Genomic DNA, 16408 nt, shown 5'->3' on the forward strand with positions numbered 1-16408 from the left:
ATAGCATCCACTTAAAATCATGTGGGCTTGGAATGCATTATAATTTGGGCCTGCCCTTTCAGAATTCTCCGAACGGATCATGCCGGAGATGCCCGCGGCCCTCTGCGTATGGCGAGTCCAGCTCTTGGTTTGCGCTCCAGGCGCTCGACCCCTTTCGACTGTGTCGCGCAGACCGCGGGCCCTTGTATCCATTTGTCTGGTCGATGAATGCCTCCATACGGACCGTGCCAATGGCGTCGAAGAAGTTACCAGTCCGCACACTGGTTTCGGACGTGCGGCGACTGACGCTGGCCAGGCTGCCGTTGGCGTATGGCACTACAGGACCGTAAGTGTCTGAGGAGCCGCGCGTCGACGTCGCTGAGGGCATGGTAGCCTGACTTGAGAAGCTGCGGATGATCGGCATGCGGGGAGAAGTGTTGCTGCGCTTACGCGCATGATTCGAGAACCGTGGCACTGTCGGCGGGTCTGCAGCATCCATCGACTCGGCGGCTTCTAATGCAGGGGGTAGTTCAGGTACAGGCTCCGGTTGACTGAGAAGGGATCGTTTTCCCTTGGGTCGTGGGCGTGGGCGGCCCTTGGCGATTCGGATAGAGTCCCGGATTGGATTACGGCGCAACGTGGCCGCGTGGGTGGGTGATGCGAGTTCCTCCTGCGGGACTGGAGGTAGAGAATCCAGGTCATGGAGACCCATGGAAGAGTGACTCAGGAATGACAGTGCAGTCAGCCAGACATAGTGCCGCTCAATGGTAGAGGCAGTGAACTTGAGGGCACGCTGAGGTGTTAAGATCAGAATCGACCGATTGAATTGGTTTTGAGGGTTGAAGCCTTTAGGCAGCGGATTGTCATCCTTGACATCAAGGACGGATTGGATAACCACTAGATTAGGGTCAGTATGAATAAACCAAGGTTAGATAGTAATACGAAGAGGATGACTTACATTTCCTACCGCTCTTACCTAACAGGGCTGGCCCGCTGGTCGGTTGCTTGCTGCTCCACATAACTGCCCGCTCATACGGCGCCAGCCAGACCCATCGCTTGTGTCTTGCGCCGCTGTTGGTAATATTTGCAGATACCTCTTCTGCATTCCTCCCATCCCAGTTGTCCTTCGGCTCGCCGACACCCCCAAACGACCTCCGTCTCCGGATGTACTTGTACATCCACTCCCCGACCATTGTCTGTGCAATCGCGTCGACAACGCTTGTGGGTTGGACAATGGTGGCTGTAGAGTCCTGCCGTCCGTGCGCAAAGGGGCGAGACGCTGTCGGTGGGCGGATCGATCCCCTTTGGACAGCTCGTTTACCTGGAGGCGCAGTGATGTCGTCGTAGGGAAGGGGTGGATGCTGGGGACTGTCTGGCCCACAGGACGATGAGGACATGGTTGGCGACGAGCGGCTTCCGGGACGATCATGCGGATCTACATGCGACATGGCAGCCGCAGACCGAACTCTGCGCAGGGTCGGACGTCGAACAATAGACGGTCTTCCTCGATCCGAGAAGTTGCGAGGATTGGACGGTGTTGGACTCTGCCGTCCGTCGCTCCCGCCGGGGAATTTCCTGGAACTGAACCGCATCGGCACAGGAATGGGAGGTGCAATGCCATGAGCACCATTACCACTCTCCATACTCGGCTCACTGGGGCTCCGCTCGCGAGGTATCCGATGTGCTGCTGCCCCGTTGGAGATCATGGCTGTTTTACGGATATCCTGCTGCCTTGCCCCGGAAGCTCCAATGCCGAAACGCTGAGTCCACGAAGATGGTCCAACTACCTCCTTTGAGCCTGGGTCAATCGATGCTTCTGCCAAATCAGCCTCGGCTTCTCGTAGATGCTCGTCAATTTCCGGAAGAGGAGACTCGTCCAAGCTAGGACGTCCGTGCGTAGAGACGAGCTTTCCTCTCTTCAAGGTATACGACGCAAATGGCCGGTTCAAGAAATCATCGTCGGTGAAAACGTCCTTAGGCTGCACAGGGGTCTCTTCATCACTCGCTTGATCGAAACCAGCAAAGAGGCTACTAGATCGTAGAGGCCGCTTGTGTTCTGACTTGGACCCCTCAGCCAGCGGACCGTTGTCATTGTTTCCCGGATAGGCTTGCACTGGCTCGGCTGGCTTGGTGCGTACAGATGCTTTGCTCTCACGTCTCTTTGATCTTGGAGGAGGGGCATGATACGGCTGGATAGGAGGATCCTGGGCATCTTCGCCCAGTGGGAGGTCGGGTATCGCTGATGGGAGTAGACTGGCTGGTAACTTGACAGGCCTTTGATCAATCCGAATCTCTTCTGTTTGGATGCCAATAGTTCGACTGTCGATGCTCGGAGTGATGTTAGCCTGGCAGGAAACGCTCTTAGCTTGGGGTGGAAGAACCACGCTCCCTCGGGGCGAAGGGGGCTCCGAGTGTGGCGGGTGTATGGCGATCATTGGGATATCAATCTCGGGCGACTCCATGTCGTTTGGCGAGGCACTGACTCCCTTGTCATTTGTCTGTGCGACAGGAGTTTGCACCGTCTGTACCGACACAGACACCATCGGGGTCACCTCTGGGGCGGGCTGCGGTGTCTCGTCCAGCTTAGGAGTCCATGGGGGAGTGGGAAGGTCTTCGACAGTTTGACAGGAAGCCGATACCATATCAATTGTAAGTGCCGATGTGCCACTGTCTTTACCTTGATAGTGGTTCGCAATTTTGCTAGCACGGCGCTCTGCAGTCTGCTTCACGGACGGTAGTTCAGGTTTTGATGGTGACACGGGCGACGGGGGAGGCGAATACTGGATGCCTGCGTCGCAGTACACATAGGGTGTCGTGGACATTTTCAAAGGGCTACTGGGCTCTGAGCCCCCATCAGCCTTGAACCCATGGCCATCTGCACTGGTCAGAGAAAGACCGAGGATTTTCCTCGCCTTGGCACCCATGCTCATTGTGCAAGAAAACTGCGAGTGAACGGAAGCCGGCCGTTCTTCTGGAAGTGCCTCGGGCGACTCTGGTACAAAATCGGGTTCAAAGGACTCGAACTCGTCTTCCTCGTCAAATGCCAACTCTTGAGCCAAGCTCAGCCCCTCGCTCTTAAGACCATGGGCGGTGGCTACACTCGCGACGGAGTACCGCACGTTGTGATAGTCAGTCTCATCGACGCTGTCAGCACTCACACTTGTGACACTGGTCCGACGATGCCCTTGACTGCTTCTTGAGTCAACACTTGCAGAGTCGCTGTCTTTCCCGACTTCTACCAATGTCGCGGTCCGATCACGCTCAAAGTCATCGGAATTCTGGGCTGAGTGGAATGAGCCAGCTGCTTGAGCAGCGGCTACCTCACTCAACACGACCTTCAGGCGCCCTTCCACCACATGCACTTTTCGTTCCAAGATTCTCCGTTCGCCTTCCCAAGCATCTTTATCTCGGTTCCAAAGCTGTGCCGTTCTCTCCACCTCCTCTTCACGGCTTCGTGCCTTCTTCTGGGCTTGTTCTAGCTTCTTACGGACATCTGTAATGTTTTCTAGGGCTTCATCACGCTCTCGTGCTAGCTCAGTGAGGGCGGACGAAGATCCACCTTCCAGCAGCTGCAATTGATGCTTGAGCGAACGAGACTCCTTAGTGCTCTTGGATAGACGTTCAGTGAGACCTTCGTTCTCCGTTCGTGATTCGTCTAGAGTCCGTTCGAGTATATCAATTGCCTTTGCTTTACCCTCCACGTCTCGCCGCAGAGAAAGAATTTCGGAAACAAGTGAGGCATGTAGTGTAGGTGTGAAGCGCCGCGGATCTAGTGGCGACAAGTTGTCCTCGTCAGCAGTATCCTCATAGTCACTGCGGGCATCGGGCGAGAAATTCAGGATCGGTAGGGAATTAGGCGAAGAAGACAGGCCGGGGGAGGAATCTGCCCGAATGTGTATCGAAGGAGGTCTTTGCGGTGTTGCAGACGGCGTCGGGAAGGCCCTCGCCGCAGGGCTTGAGTAGACGGTCTCAGTGGCCATTGTGTGTGTATGCCCAAGGTCGGTGGATGGTTCGACAGCTCAACGCATCGCCTCAATTGCAACTGAGCAACCAAATATTGTAGTACCGCGTCATGCGTTTTCCATGAGCTTTACATATGCTGTGATCCTCGACGTCCCCAGCAAGGACCAGCTCGACTGGCCGAGGTCTGAATGTGCCAGCCGTTCGCCCGTCAAAAGGTATTGAAGCGTCGTGGCTACTAGTCTTTCTGGCGCAAAAGGGTAGACCTGATCAGCACATGGTGTCTGCTTCGAGCGCCAAGGGACGCGGTTGGAAGTAGGGCTGGAGACCAGAGAAGGCATGCAGAAACAAGGATGGTACTTACCTGCGATCGAATCAGAGTTCAAGGCTTGCCACCTTCACAATGCACAGGCTGCAGGCGAGTCAATGCGAATGAGTGTGCTAGGGAAGAGAGGCCAGTGAGGGGGAGCAAAGTATGAACTGAGTCAAGGTCTCTCTCTTGACGCGGGGATGGGGAGGAGGGGGGGCAGGATGTATGGAGGGAAACAGGATCGGAGGGCGATCAAGAAAGCAGCAGCGTCGCGAAATCGGATCCCAAAATATTTAGTTTTATTACCTGCCAGAGGCGCGGAAGTCTAGACAAAGGATCTGAGGGGAAAGGGGAGATTGTTTGCCAGGCCACCCTCTAGTGATTTGGAGTACACCGGCTCAAGAGCTAAACTGGGCCTTGCACGAAAGAACCTTGTCCATGACCCATACATCGGGCGGGGGACAGCTAGCCCAGTAAATGAGTGATAAAGGTAGGCCCATTCGACAGCGGAGTTATTGTCTGCCAGAACCAGAGCAAACTAGCGCATTAGCTTCGTCCAGGGGTGTTCGTTAGGGGGAAGATGGGGAACCGAAGGCCAACTCCACGCACCCAATGACTAGTGAGAAGAGAAACCACCGAGCGGCTCCACTAGAGCTTGCCACAGCTGGGCTCGAGGATCCCGATCCAATAGGCAAGTGATAGAGGATGTGTCCGACAGTGCGACGGATCGGCCGCCGCCATTGCAGATGAATGGCTGGTGACCGGCGGACTGGTAACAGCCAAACCCTCGTCGGTGGAAAAGCATAGCCAATGGAAGAAAGCAGCCGAGCAGGAAATAATAATGTGTAATAAAAATAACAAGAGGCAGTGATACCTATCTACGGAGTACAGAAGGAAAAGGGACTCGAATCTGAAACAAGGCGACATGCATTGATCCTAGCACACCGCGGGAACAGGGGATGGCAAACGCGAAAGCAAAAGCGAGGGGGGCAAAAAAAAAAAAATTATAATAAAACTAATCAATATAATCAAAAGGAGGACGGTAAGCTGAAGATCGTCCCTGTGTACTTTGTACTTTCTTGTGCAAATCCGATGAAAGTGTATCCGATGGGAGGGGGCAAGGGAATCCCAGCACGAAGTAGGAAGGGAAAAATGGAAAAAAGAAAAATAATTCAACAAAAATAAAACTGGCATTAATAGAAAGATAAGCCAATTGAATGAAAAAGCAAAAAACCACAAGACCAAGCTAAGGTGGACTAAAACGCGACCGAAGTCGACCAAAAAAAACACGGCCGGCACAAAGACTGCCGGGCGAAGGTCGTTAGATACCGTAGTACTTGAACTTGACGGCAGTTCGTGTCAGTCACTAGTCGGGTCCACCGGTGGACTCAATGGGATCGTCGCCTCTCCTCGATTTCGATTCTGCGCCTGCTGGTTGGTGAGATTGCCTTAATTATGACTTCTCTCCGATGGCCAAGATATATTGGTAGCCTCGTTGCCATTTATCGGTCATACCGGGCGAGCGTCTTGATAGTGGATGTTGAATAGTCACTGGGATAAGTGAAGGCCAGCCTGCAGGGACTGACTCCAGCCGACGCGACGATGGATGTACTAGCCGTCGAAGAAAGTTTGCATCTCCCCAATCGTATGATTGAATGGCGAGCGGGAGGCTTCAGAACATCTTGTTCAAAGCCACCAATGGATTTTCCAACAAGCCCGTGCTCCATGTTTCAGAATCCATTCACCAGCCCCAGAAAAAGCTGCGCAACTTATATTTAGGAAAACCATCCCGTCACGTCCTGATGGAGCGCTTGTTACCCCCGATCTGCTTTCAGACCCGGAGTAGACTCGGAGTTCCGTCATCAAGTTGGTCGTCCCGGAAGTTGGTGGTTCAGTTGTCAAGGGCACCTAGTACAGCATCTGACATACAATCACATGGGAGGCGTTTAATTTCCGCGCTTTGTACTCCATACAGTACTACTGTGCTCGTTGATTCCCGAGCCCAATACAAACCAGAAGGGGTGCACGAGAGGAACAGTCGGGAAGGATCCTTGGGTGCTTCCGTTCAGCTTAGCTCCCCACTTATCATTTCCCCTGTTCCCTGGTTCAGGACCACCTTGGGAGACGGCCCGGCGCTCAACTTTTGGGTAGTGTCTCCAGTCCGGAAATTACATACCAGGGAGGCGGGGAGACTGAACGACCCTTTGCAGACTTCCTTGCTGTTGGCAGCCTGCGAGGGAAAACGTCTCCTCGTGATCACTTCTGCGTCAACGGACGGGATCTATAGTAAACTCGCCTTTCCTGTCACCAAATCATCACGGACCTCTGGGGTGGATATGTATTCATATCGAATTGATTTAATGGCTTGGCGACCATCGATGTTTGCCGTCTGCGATCACCTTTCGCGCGCGGTCCGTGTGACGCAAGGCGATGATGTGCGTTAGATCGTAAACGAATGGAGCAAAAAGGACTTGTTGCCAGCTAGTATCTATCTAGTTATCAATCCGGTATTGTTCAGTCAAATCAGCATCCGACATTCGTCCCTGGCTCAATTAAGAGAACGTGAGCAGTTACGTACCAAAGCCAATTGGCTTGCAGTCTAATCGGCTGTAGTCTGCGCCGGCTTCAAGCTTGGCGACCCACGCGGCAAGACGGACTGGAATTTGCGCCTTCCGGCCTTCATCTCAGGGGTAAACCGGACCTGACAGGTCGGCCGTGCGTTACCTGAACGGCTGTGCAGGCTGCAGTGTGAAGTAGACAGGGATCATACTTAGACAGTCCATATTAAATCGTTGTATACAATAATAACTATAATACTGGTGTTAATCTCCTAATATCCAGTAGTGGCTCTCGCCGGAGAACATCCGCGGTTGGTCTGGACTGGTCCGGCTGGTGTCTCGGATGTTGTCGCGTCGCTCCAGAGAGCACCAGGATCAACTATCATAGTACTAACAACGCATTTCGAAAGAGGCGATCACATAGATAGTGTCTTCCTGGCTAGACTAGGAGACCAAAGAGGCCTCCTTGGCACAGCCGATGAGAGTCGCATTCCGGTCCTAGACAGACCAAGATCACGCCGTTTGAAGGATCATCGGGCTGCAGCTGTCATTAACTTATCCAGGAAAGGATAACTAAAAGATACCCTGGTCAGCCAACGGTGAACGTTCAATGCAGGGCCAGCGATGCGCGGACCTCCAGTGAGACGTAACCCCGTAGTTTCCTGTCTATTAACCTGAAGCAGCGATGGATGGTGATAATGTGATAGATCCAGGGATCACCGCAGCTTGTGGGGTTGGGGGGGAATCTCATTTAATACTTTCTTTGCCTCTCCCGTCTCTGTACAATCGTGTTAGATCAGCCAGCCGGGAGTCTAATCCGAACTCTGGACGGCAAGTGAAAGTAATGAGAGCCTCGTTACTTTTCGAATACGGGACAGGGAGGAGAGGTTAGAGAGCTGAGAAAGGAGGGGGAGGGTCTATGGGAGAGAGAAAGAGAGAGAATGAGTGAGAGGCAGAGTCGATCGTTTTGCATGCTTTGCATCGCCAGAACTCTTGGCTGATGTTTCTGCCGGAGCACACTTTCTTCGCCTTCGCCATTCTTTCCCCTCATGACTTCATCGTCGCTGAATTCTTCTCTTCTTTTCCCCCAAGGATTGTGGGATTCATATATCTAGATAGGTTAGGCAAACGACTAGAGCCGTGGAATTATCAGTAGGAAGTGTTGTTGATGCTTTTAGCTCGGTCGGCGCCTTCGGACATCCTCTCTGCTACACCGCAGCGTGCATATCTTACAGACCCGCGAAGTACCGCTATAGAACGCATCTGCTCCGTACCCCGTACACACATTAGCCAAGATTCAAAGCTCTAAAATTACGTCCCGACAGACAGGCACCTTCAGCGGCGTTGTGCAATACGGAACACGGACAGTGACACCCGAACCTTGCTTCAGCTAGATAGGTACGCCACACGAGTCAAATCATACATCCCATCATGTCGATCAGCCCACTTCCAAAGGTACTATTCTTTGACATCTTCGGCACTGTCGTGGAATGGCGCTCCTGCGTTACTCGGGCCCTGATGAAAGCGGCTGAGCATGCTCTGCTCGATCCTGGAAAGCAGCTTCCAGCGGACGTCCGCGCGCGGGTACAGTCCATGACCCCTGAGGACTGGCAGGCCATTGCGGAAGAATGGCGCGCGTCCTATGGACGGTTTACGAAAAACTTTCAGCCATCATCGACGTTCGTATCGGTCGATGAACATCATTATAGTTCCATCCAGCAGTTGCTCCACCAGTACGGTCTCCACGACATTTTCTCTGATGAAGAGCGGTGGGACCTTGCACTCTGTTGGCATCGCCTCGAGCCTTGGTCAGACTCGGTCGAAGGCCTCGGGCTGTTGAACCGTCGCTTCCAGACTTGTACGTTGTCGAACGGCAATGTGTCCCTTCTGGAAGATCTTTTGAGACATGGGTCATTGCCCTTTATGAACGTGGCCAGCGCTGAGCACTTCGGAGCCTATAAGCCCGCCCTCCAAGCGTATCATGGAGCAGCCAAGCGGTTCGGCTTGGATCCCAGTGAGTGTGGTATGGTAGCAGCACATTTGTACGATCTCAAAGCGGCAAAGAAAGCAGGCTTCATGACGATCTACGTCGAACGGCCCCAGGAGGAAACCTTCACCTCTGAACAGATTGCCGAAGCCAAACAGGAGGGTTTTGTCGACCTGTGGCTCGAGCATGGCTACAGCGGCCTGATTGGAGTGGCTGAGCAACTTGGCGTTCTGAAGGAAACGAGGCTGTAGGATTGAATTCTTGGGGGTGGAATATGTGTCCAGGCGCTGGTTTTGCACGCCATTTGTCGAGCACAAGGTCGTGCAATGTCATCTGCACCACCTGAAAAATTGTCCAGAGCATCCTTTCCACTGATGCAGTCTTTCCTGTCATTATATCCAGGCATTAGCATATCCCCCTACGCGCTTGCTTTAGGAATGACGATAGCTCAGTCTTCGGTTTATTTTTCCAAGCTCTGCCCCGCATCATAAGATGTCATCATCGTGGCGATTTGTCAGCGCCCAGACCTCAGGATGTGTATAAACAAAAGCTGACTGACAGTTCGGACGGTGATACTGTAAGCAGTGCGCTCATCTTCTGGTGCGACTTGACATATCCATTACCTTGTCGGCTTTGATCTGATTCGATTATTAGCAATATGGCGGAACAGGTATAGATCGTCTTTGATGAGTGTTTCTAGAACACGGGATAGCTAAGCTGTGACAGGAATCCCAAGTGCATCGCCATGCTGATGCAGATGGTCACTTCCGACGCAAGGATTCCGCCTTCCGCTCGACTGTATCATCGAATCCTGATGCAGAGTTCCCTGCTGAAAGGGATCGTTATGTTCTATACTTGAACTACGGATGTCCGTGGGCGCACCGGACCAACCTGGTTCGATCTCTCAAGGGCCTAGAGAACATCATCCAGCTCGTCGTTCTGGACCCCGAGCTGGGCCCCGAAGGTTGGTTCTTCTCTGGCCGATGGGGATCCGCAGAAAAAGATCCCTTGTATGGGTTCACAAAGTTGAGCCAATTCTATTTCAAGGCGCAGCCGGACTATCAAGGACGCTATACCGTTCCGATGCTCTGGGATAAGAGGAAGGAAACGATCGTGAACAACGAGAGTGGCGAGATCATCAGGATGCTTTACACAGAGTTCGACCATCTTCTGCCGGAGGAGCTGCGTGAGGCCAACCGGCCTGGCGGGGGATTCTACCCGGCACATCTGAGGTCAGAGATTGACGCAATGAATGAGTGGGTGTATCACAAGATTAACAATGGAGTGTACAAAACCGGATTCGCCACAACGCAGGAGGCTTATGACGCGAATGTGTATCCACTGTTCGAGGCCCTGGACCGCGTTGAGCAGCATCTGGCACAGCCAGGCCATCAACCATACCTGTTTGGGGAGAATATCACGGAGGCGGACATCCGACTGTACACGACCATTTGTCGGTTCGATGTAGCCTACTACCTCATCTTCCGCTGCAACCTGAAGATGATCCGACATGATTATCCGCTCCTCGACCGTTGGTATAGACGACTGTACCATGATGAAACGCAGCGTACCCGAGGCGGAGCATTCAAGAAGACCACTTTCTTTGGCATAGTAAGTGAACCGTGATAGTGGGAAGGTGGCAATTGCTAACAGCCTTGAGCAGTACAAGTTCAACTATCTGAAGGCGCTAGGAAAGCGGTCGGGCAGTACTCAGACGATCATCCCGGCTGGTCCATTCCCGGACATCCTGCCCTTGGAGGCGTAGTGGATAGTAATGATCACCAGTGGCGCGTGGATAGATTTGCACGGATATCGGGCCTCGCTGTTCGCCATCACATGGGTTTAAATATTACCAACCCTGCGTTGCTTCGAGAAATGTAGATTGAAAGGGATTGTTGCGCGTACAGAGCATGTCCTGGTTCCGGTTTTTGCTCGTTCCTTCCTTAGCTTTAAGGAGAAGTGAAGGACAAAATCCACGACCACGCTTCTCATGCATTGCGTTACGCAACAACCATTTTGTCAAAACAGGCGACCGTTAGACTAAAGAACACTGGTCACTTAGTATGAATAAAAGGAAGTAGTTATGCAGTCATCATGTAACTACCGGCCGGCTTATTAGACTTCAAGACCGTAATTAGACTTTACTAGTCAGGGCAGTCGAGGGGGGGCAGATGAGGGACCATCTAACGAGGAGAGGCAATTGAAGCCGGGGGGACGTGTCTAACGCAGAGAAGACCTCGCAGACTAATCCGCATCTCCCGAGGCACGATGCCCGACTAGAGCAGTGGTCTACTTCCTAGACTGCCTTGGCAAAAAGCCGTCGGCCAAGATGCCCAATCCGGGTCTGGACAGGATTGTCAGGCACGAGGCTTTTTTCGAAGATCGGTCAGGATGGACTCGAAGATCGGTTTCATCTGGTCGGAGACTGCTATGCTCTGTCTTAGTGGACGGCATGCAAGACGATGGATGGGATAAAAATTGAGGAGTGAGGGGGCAAAGGTGGGCTCGGCACGATATTATCGTAAAAAGAAGTGGGTGGGAAGGAAGCAACCCAGAATGCGTCTAGAAGGAACTAGATATTCGCGACAATTTCCTTTCTCTCCGGAGATTCTTTCAGGGGGTTCGAACTATATTACTCGCTTGTATGGAGAAGCAGGATATGTGGCGGATTCCGCTTCACCCATGCAGAGGCAACGGATAGGGGTGGGCTCTTTTAGTGGGAATGAATGAGACACCGGACATAAGTATGGTTTCTTGGGGAAATCCAGACAGTAGAAGAGTACACCTGGCGTTGACGTTGAGAGGAATGGGAAGGAAACGACCAAGGTTAGCTGTTGGTAAAAACTAGGAAGTGGAAGCTGTCAGGATGCACGGGGATCCAAAGCCATGTGCAAAGTGGGCAGGTTACCTAGTAAATAGTCGATACTAGTCACTAGCCGGTAATTAGTGACCCAGGCAGGTGGGACGTCCTTTTTTTTTTTTTTTTTTTTCCTTTGTTTCCCCTTCTCCCCTCTCTGCTTCTTACGCTGCTGCCCCCCCTGATGCGTTCGCATGCTTGGCCGCAGATGTTGCACTGTTTCTCTAGCAACCAGGGCCATTATAATCCCCAAGCAGCAAGCTGCATGCGTTGGTCCAGAAGTCATGCATGATGGGTGGAGGTCGAAGATAGTTATCTACATAGATGCAGGTCCTTCATGGGGTGCATGCAAGTCATGCAGCCGGTAGTTCTAGGTTGGCCGATGAAGAGGGGAAAAGGGAAGTAAAACGCACTGGCGGTTATACTAAGCATTAAATATGTATGGTGTTGCCGCTCCTAATGTAGGGATTCTCAACTGGTTTTTCTACACAATACCACTGTTGTTGAGAGTTATTAAGCGTTTCATTTCGAGGAAGTTATAATAATTATGATGAAGAAAAATAAAATCAAAAAAAAGCTTTAACCAAAAGACTTATCCATTACTCATAGCTTTCTTGACTGGAGCAGGTACGGAAACCTGAATCTGACCTGTTCCGGACTAGCCGGCGGTCCATCCACCGTTGAAAGACATGCGAGTCAGCTTTGATTGTGATGGGACGAAGACTAAGCCGGTAGCGTCGGCTACGACTCACAGACACACCAATGAAGGGAGCGGGCATCCCGCCGGTGTCAGAATTTTCTTCCAGATTACCTATCATGAAGATGACCAGGTCCGGCGATTCAGTGGGAATGAAAAGACCGACAGATTTACTTCCCCGAGGAGGATGGATTCTGGACCACGGACCGCCGTCCAGTTAGATATCAACCACACAGTACTAGATAGCAGTAGTTACTACTTAGTAGTAGTTAAGTAATCCCCGAGAGCTACTTTAGCCACCCACGTGGAAGGAAATGGGGCCGGGATATTACTCACGATGCTATTTAAAATGATGGATAGCTTCAAAGTCCCTGGGGATAGGCCACATCACGATGGGTTCGCGTTCCTGGTGGATTCGTTGTTGATTAATTCATATTAATCTACATGTCAACCAACGGTTGGAACCCCCCGAGAAGGAAGGTGCTTAACGGATAGATAGCACACAGTAAGCGGGATTCTGCTTGCGACGAGACATTAATGCCCAGTTGTGGTAGTGTTTGTGTGTTTTGTGTGCTTATCCCAGGGGGGATTCATTATTCTCTTGTTGAATTTACAGTTTGTCCTCCCGTAGCCGAAAAACCAAACCCGGTCACATTCGCGGAATACCAGAACAGGTAACTAATGGGAGAATCAAGCAAGCGAATAGGAAGGATGAATCAAGAGCAGGGCGGTAGGTTCTTCTTCAAAAGATCGCGCCTATAATGTGGCTTGGTAAGAGTTTGTCTGCTCTCAGTCCGGTCAACCGGAGGAAGTTTTTCTTTCGATCTTGCTCGCTCCGCACAGTCTCGATGGGATGGAAGTGATTCGAGGACTGACTCTGGGTGCGTCGCTGTAGGCAGTAAGCTCTAGCTCAAAGGAAGGGCCGGAGGTCCAACTCTCGCGCTATGGACCGGCCCGATACTTGATCTGTACACTTACCTCCAACAATAGTCGAGGGTCACCCAACAGATAGCCAGCAAAGTTCAGAATATGCTATTAGTTAGTTAACTAACTACGAAGTAGAGTATTTCACATCGTCTTCGAGGTTGGAGAGCCCTGTGTTACTAGTCAATTAGGTCTCTTTCAAGGTCAACGGTACATGCAATACTGTGCTACCTCGAACAGTTGATCTCTCCTAACCTATTTAGTGTGTCTCACGGGGCTAACATTTTAGCTCATGAATGGTGACCTTTTGCTTCCGATAAATCTCCCTATGCTGCAGATGCAATAGGGGGAAAGGACAATACCTTCCCCTCCCCACCAGGGTGCCTCCAGGGATTTCCCATCCTCAAACTAAGACTGACCGGATGCCGATTTGTCAAACGTCATATACCGCGGCGATGGAGACTTGTGTTCTACTTAGCTAGCCCCTTTTCGTTGTTCGAGAACGCTACTAGTCTTCTACGATGTTGGGGGGCACCTATATCCACGAACCTGTTACTGGTGAACATCAAGGTTAACTCCCCAATAGTGTGCAAATAATGACTAATAGAATACTCGTAACTCACTAGCATTGTCCGAGGTCGTTGAGGTTTCCGACGCACTTCTGCTTGACAAACAACGACGCTTCGCAGCCCAAGTACAATGGCTCTTGGGCGAATTTGTTACACTTTTACAAAATCCCGATAATCAGGATGATTGGTTTTAGTCCGGTTCCCCAGGGGAGAGAGGGGGGGCGCGGAATGTTCTTTCCTTCTCCCCGTCGCACTTGAGTGGAACTTGCGACTCTTAGGGCATCGTCAACCGTGAAAATCCTCCTGCTACACGGGATGGATGGGTCCTCATGGACCTACTTTAGTCCATACAGACGAGTAGCTTGCTCCATAAGGCGTCATATCGAGCACTGCCTTTCTGATCCCTTGGTAGAACTTCGGGCAGTCACCTGGTGGCGCAAAAGGTTCTTGTTCACCAGCAATTATCTAGCTTTACTCGCCTGGGCACGCCATGAGCAAGTGTGCCATGGTTTGCCTTTCATCCATCGCGGGTTAATTGTTGGCACCACATGCGCATTGGATTTCTCTTTGCGCCAGGCGAATAATTGTTCCTTAGTGCCTCCGTCATAGGGACACTTAGAGCTAATGAACTTGTTCCTGACTCCTGATCCAATCTGCAAATCTGCAATCGGGGCGAATACCATTTGTTACCAGTTACCATGCCCGTTCTGACTTATGTCTGTTGTGGGGAGGCAGCCTTGGAACTTAGTGTTTCCAAGCACCCACATCGTGTCTACCCGAAACCATCTCAAGACTGAACCTCAAATTGAATGCAACTCCTTGTCCTGTAAGCAGCGGACAAAACAATCCAGGTGGGACAGGGACCGATTTATGATGTAAAGCACGAGGCGTCGCAGGCAGCAAGCTCTAAGCTGGTCGTTCGTTTGGAAGGTTCTGTAGATAGACAAGTGCAATAGGTAGTTCGTTTCTATGCAATTCTAAAGATACCTTCCCAAACATATACCCATGTCAGACAGTATGGTCTAGATTCTAGGTTGATCTCGATTGACTGTATGGGTTGTCGGGTTCAAACTGGTTCGTTCCCAGTGTGCGTGGTCGGTAACAACAGCATGATCAGAACAGCGAAGGTTCGGTCAACTCCTGCAATTCCCCAATTTACTTGGTAGAATGTAATCTATATGAGAATCTTCGAATCTACGTCAGAACGAGAACAGAAGAAAGAGAAAGAGAGATAGAGTGAAAATAAATATTAAAAAAAAGAAAGAGAGAAAGAGAGAGAAGAGGAGGGGTTGTTGTTACCTGAAAGTAGCGGATACCCACCGGGAGACTTCCATACAAGGCAAAATGACCGTATCATACCGTACCCTCCCACTTGTTTCCACAACCCCCCGTGGGTCTTGGGTTGCAGCATTGTCCAGCTCCAGATTGCTACCTTCTTACTTACCTTCAGTAGTATGGTAGTTGATTTGGCTACTCACCCATTCACTCAACTTAATGACCTGACGGATTTGACTGCCTCCTGCCTTAGAACTGTCATCCTGTGACCTTTCCTATCCCCTCCTTCGGTCGGTGTACTTGACTTTACTTTACCTGACTTACTTCCACCCCCTCCTCCTCCTACTGCAACTTCCTCCCTTCTCTGTTCTTCTTACTCCGTCCATCTCGCCTACACTGTATCATTGTTGCCTCTGTTTTCTCTCTCCCATCATCACCTTAGGATCTTTTCGTTTCAATCCCAACTCCAATTGTGTCTCGTCCGGTTAGATTGATTCTAGTAATTCATTGGTTCCGATCTAGCCCATCCACTGATTGATTTCCAGGCTCCTACTACTACTTACCTCTTGTAACTAAACCGCGGTTGTTGGTCTCCAGCAGGGATCATCGTCTCCGCTACTTCATTATCTATCATCCCTCTATCCTAGTCATCCTTTTTTTCGCCCTTTCTTTTCTTTTTAGTTAATTTTCTATTTTATTTTATTCTTCCTCATTTTAATTTTCCCTTTTACCCTCTCCATACCATCCCCTCATCATCCTTCTAGTATTTCTTTCTGTACTTCTTGGAATCCTTCCCATCCTCTGCTCTCTCTCTCTCTCTCTCACTTTTCCTCTCTCCCTCTTTCTTTTCCATTTTCCTCGATTCCTCCTCTCCCGGGTACACCTCTCATTCTTCGGGACCTTAACTTGGAACCATTCCCAAAACAACAACAACAATTGGGGGTTGCCCCTCTTCCGTCGAATCTTTTCCGGCCAAGCCTCTTTGGACCTCCTCCTCCCTTTAGGTCCTGCGCCTCTTCCCCTCCTCCCCCTCCACTCTCGTCAAAACTCAGCATCCCCCCCGAAAAAAAAGTCACCTTTTGCAGCCTGCGGATACTTTCTCAGTACATCCGCTGCTGGCGATCATTGTCTGCGTCTCGCCCCTCACGTGGCAGAATTACCTTGAGGCAAACCTATCTGTGTGTCTCGAAGCTCGGGCGAGCCCCGTTCATCTTATTTTCTTACGTTCACGCGGAGTTCCGGGCCAGCTCACTAATTGAACTCCGCCCGCTTGTGCCATTCTGCAGCTGTGG

At 51.2% G+C, this 16408-nt stretch overlaps 3 protein-coding genes across 3 annotated transcripts; 2 read left to right on the top strand and 1 right to left on the bottom strand.

Annotated features, from left to right (window-relative positions):
- Positions 1–58: 58 nt before the first annotated feature.
- AKAW2_60730A (putative nuclear migration protein) lies at positions 59–3959 on the bottom strand (the record flags this gene model as incomplete). The annotated part of the gene is made up of 2 exons (XM_041692888.1): positions 59–876; positions 938–3959. The coding sequence occupies 2 exons, from the start codon at positions 3957–3959 to the stop codon at positions 59–61; spliced, it is 3840 nt and encodes a 1279-aa protein (XP_041546228.1).
- A 4279-nt stretch (positions 3960–8238) lies between these two features.
- AKAW2_60731S (haloacid dehalogenase, type II) lies at positions 8239–9045 on the top strand (the record flags this gene model as incomplete). The annotated part of the gene is made up of 1 exon (XM_041692889.1): positions 8239–9045. The coding sequence occupies one exon, from the start codon at positions 8239–8241 to the stop codon at positions 9043–9045; it is 807 nt and encodes a 268-aa protein (XP_041546229.1).
- A 407-nt stretch (positions 9046–9452) lies between these two features.
- Positions 9453–10559, top strand: AKAW2_60732S (uncharacterized protein; the record flags this gene model as incomplete). The annotated part of the gene is made up of 3 exons (XM_041692891.1): positions 9453–9464; positions 9521–10405; positions 10458–10559. The coding sequence occupies 3 exons, from the start codon at positions 9453–9455 to the stop codon at positions 10557–10559; spliced, it is 999 nt and encodes a 332-aa protein (XP_041546230.1).
- Between the last annotated feature and the right edge of the window lie 5849 nt (positions 10560–16408).

Source organism: Aspergillus luchuensis, chromosome 6 (genome assembly GCF_016861625.1).
Source record: "Aspergillus luchuensis IFO 4308 DNA, chromosome 6, nearly complete sequence".
Classification (NCBI taxonomy): domain Eukaryota; kingdom Fungi; phylum Ascomycota; class Eurotiomycetes; order Eurotiales; family Aspergillaceae; genus Aspergillus; species Aspergillus luchuensis.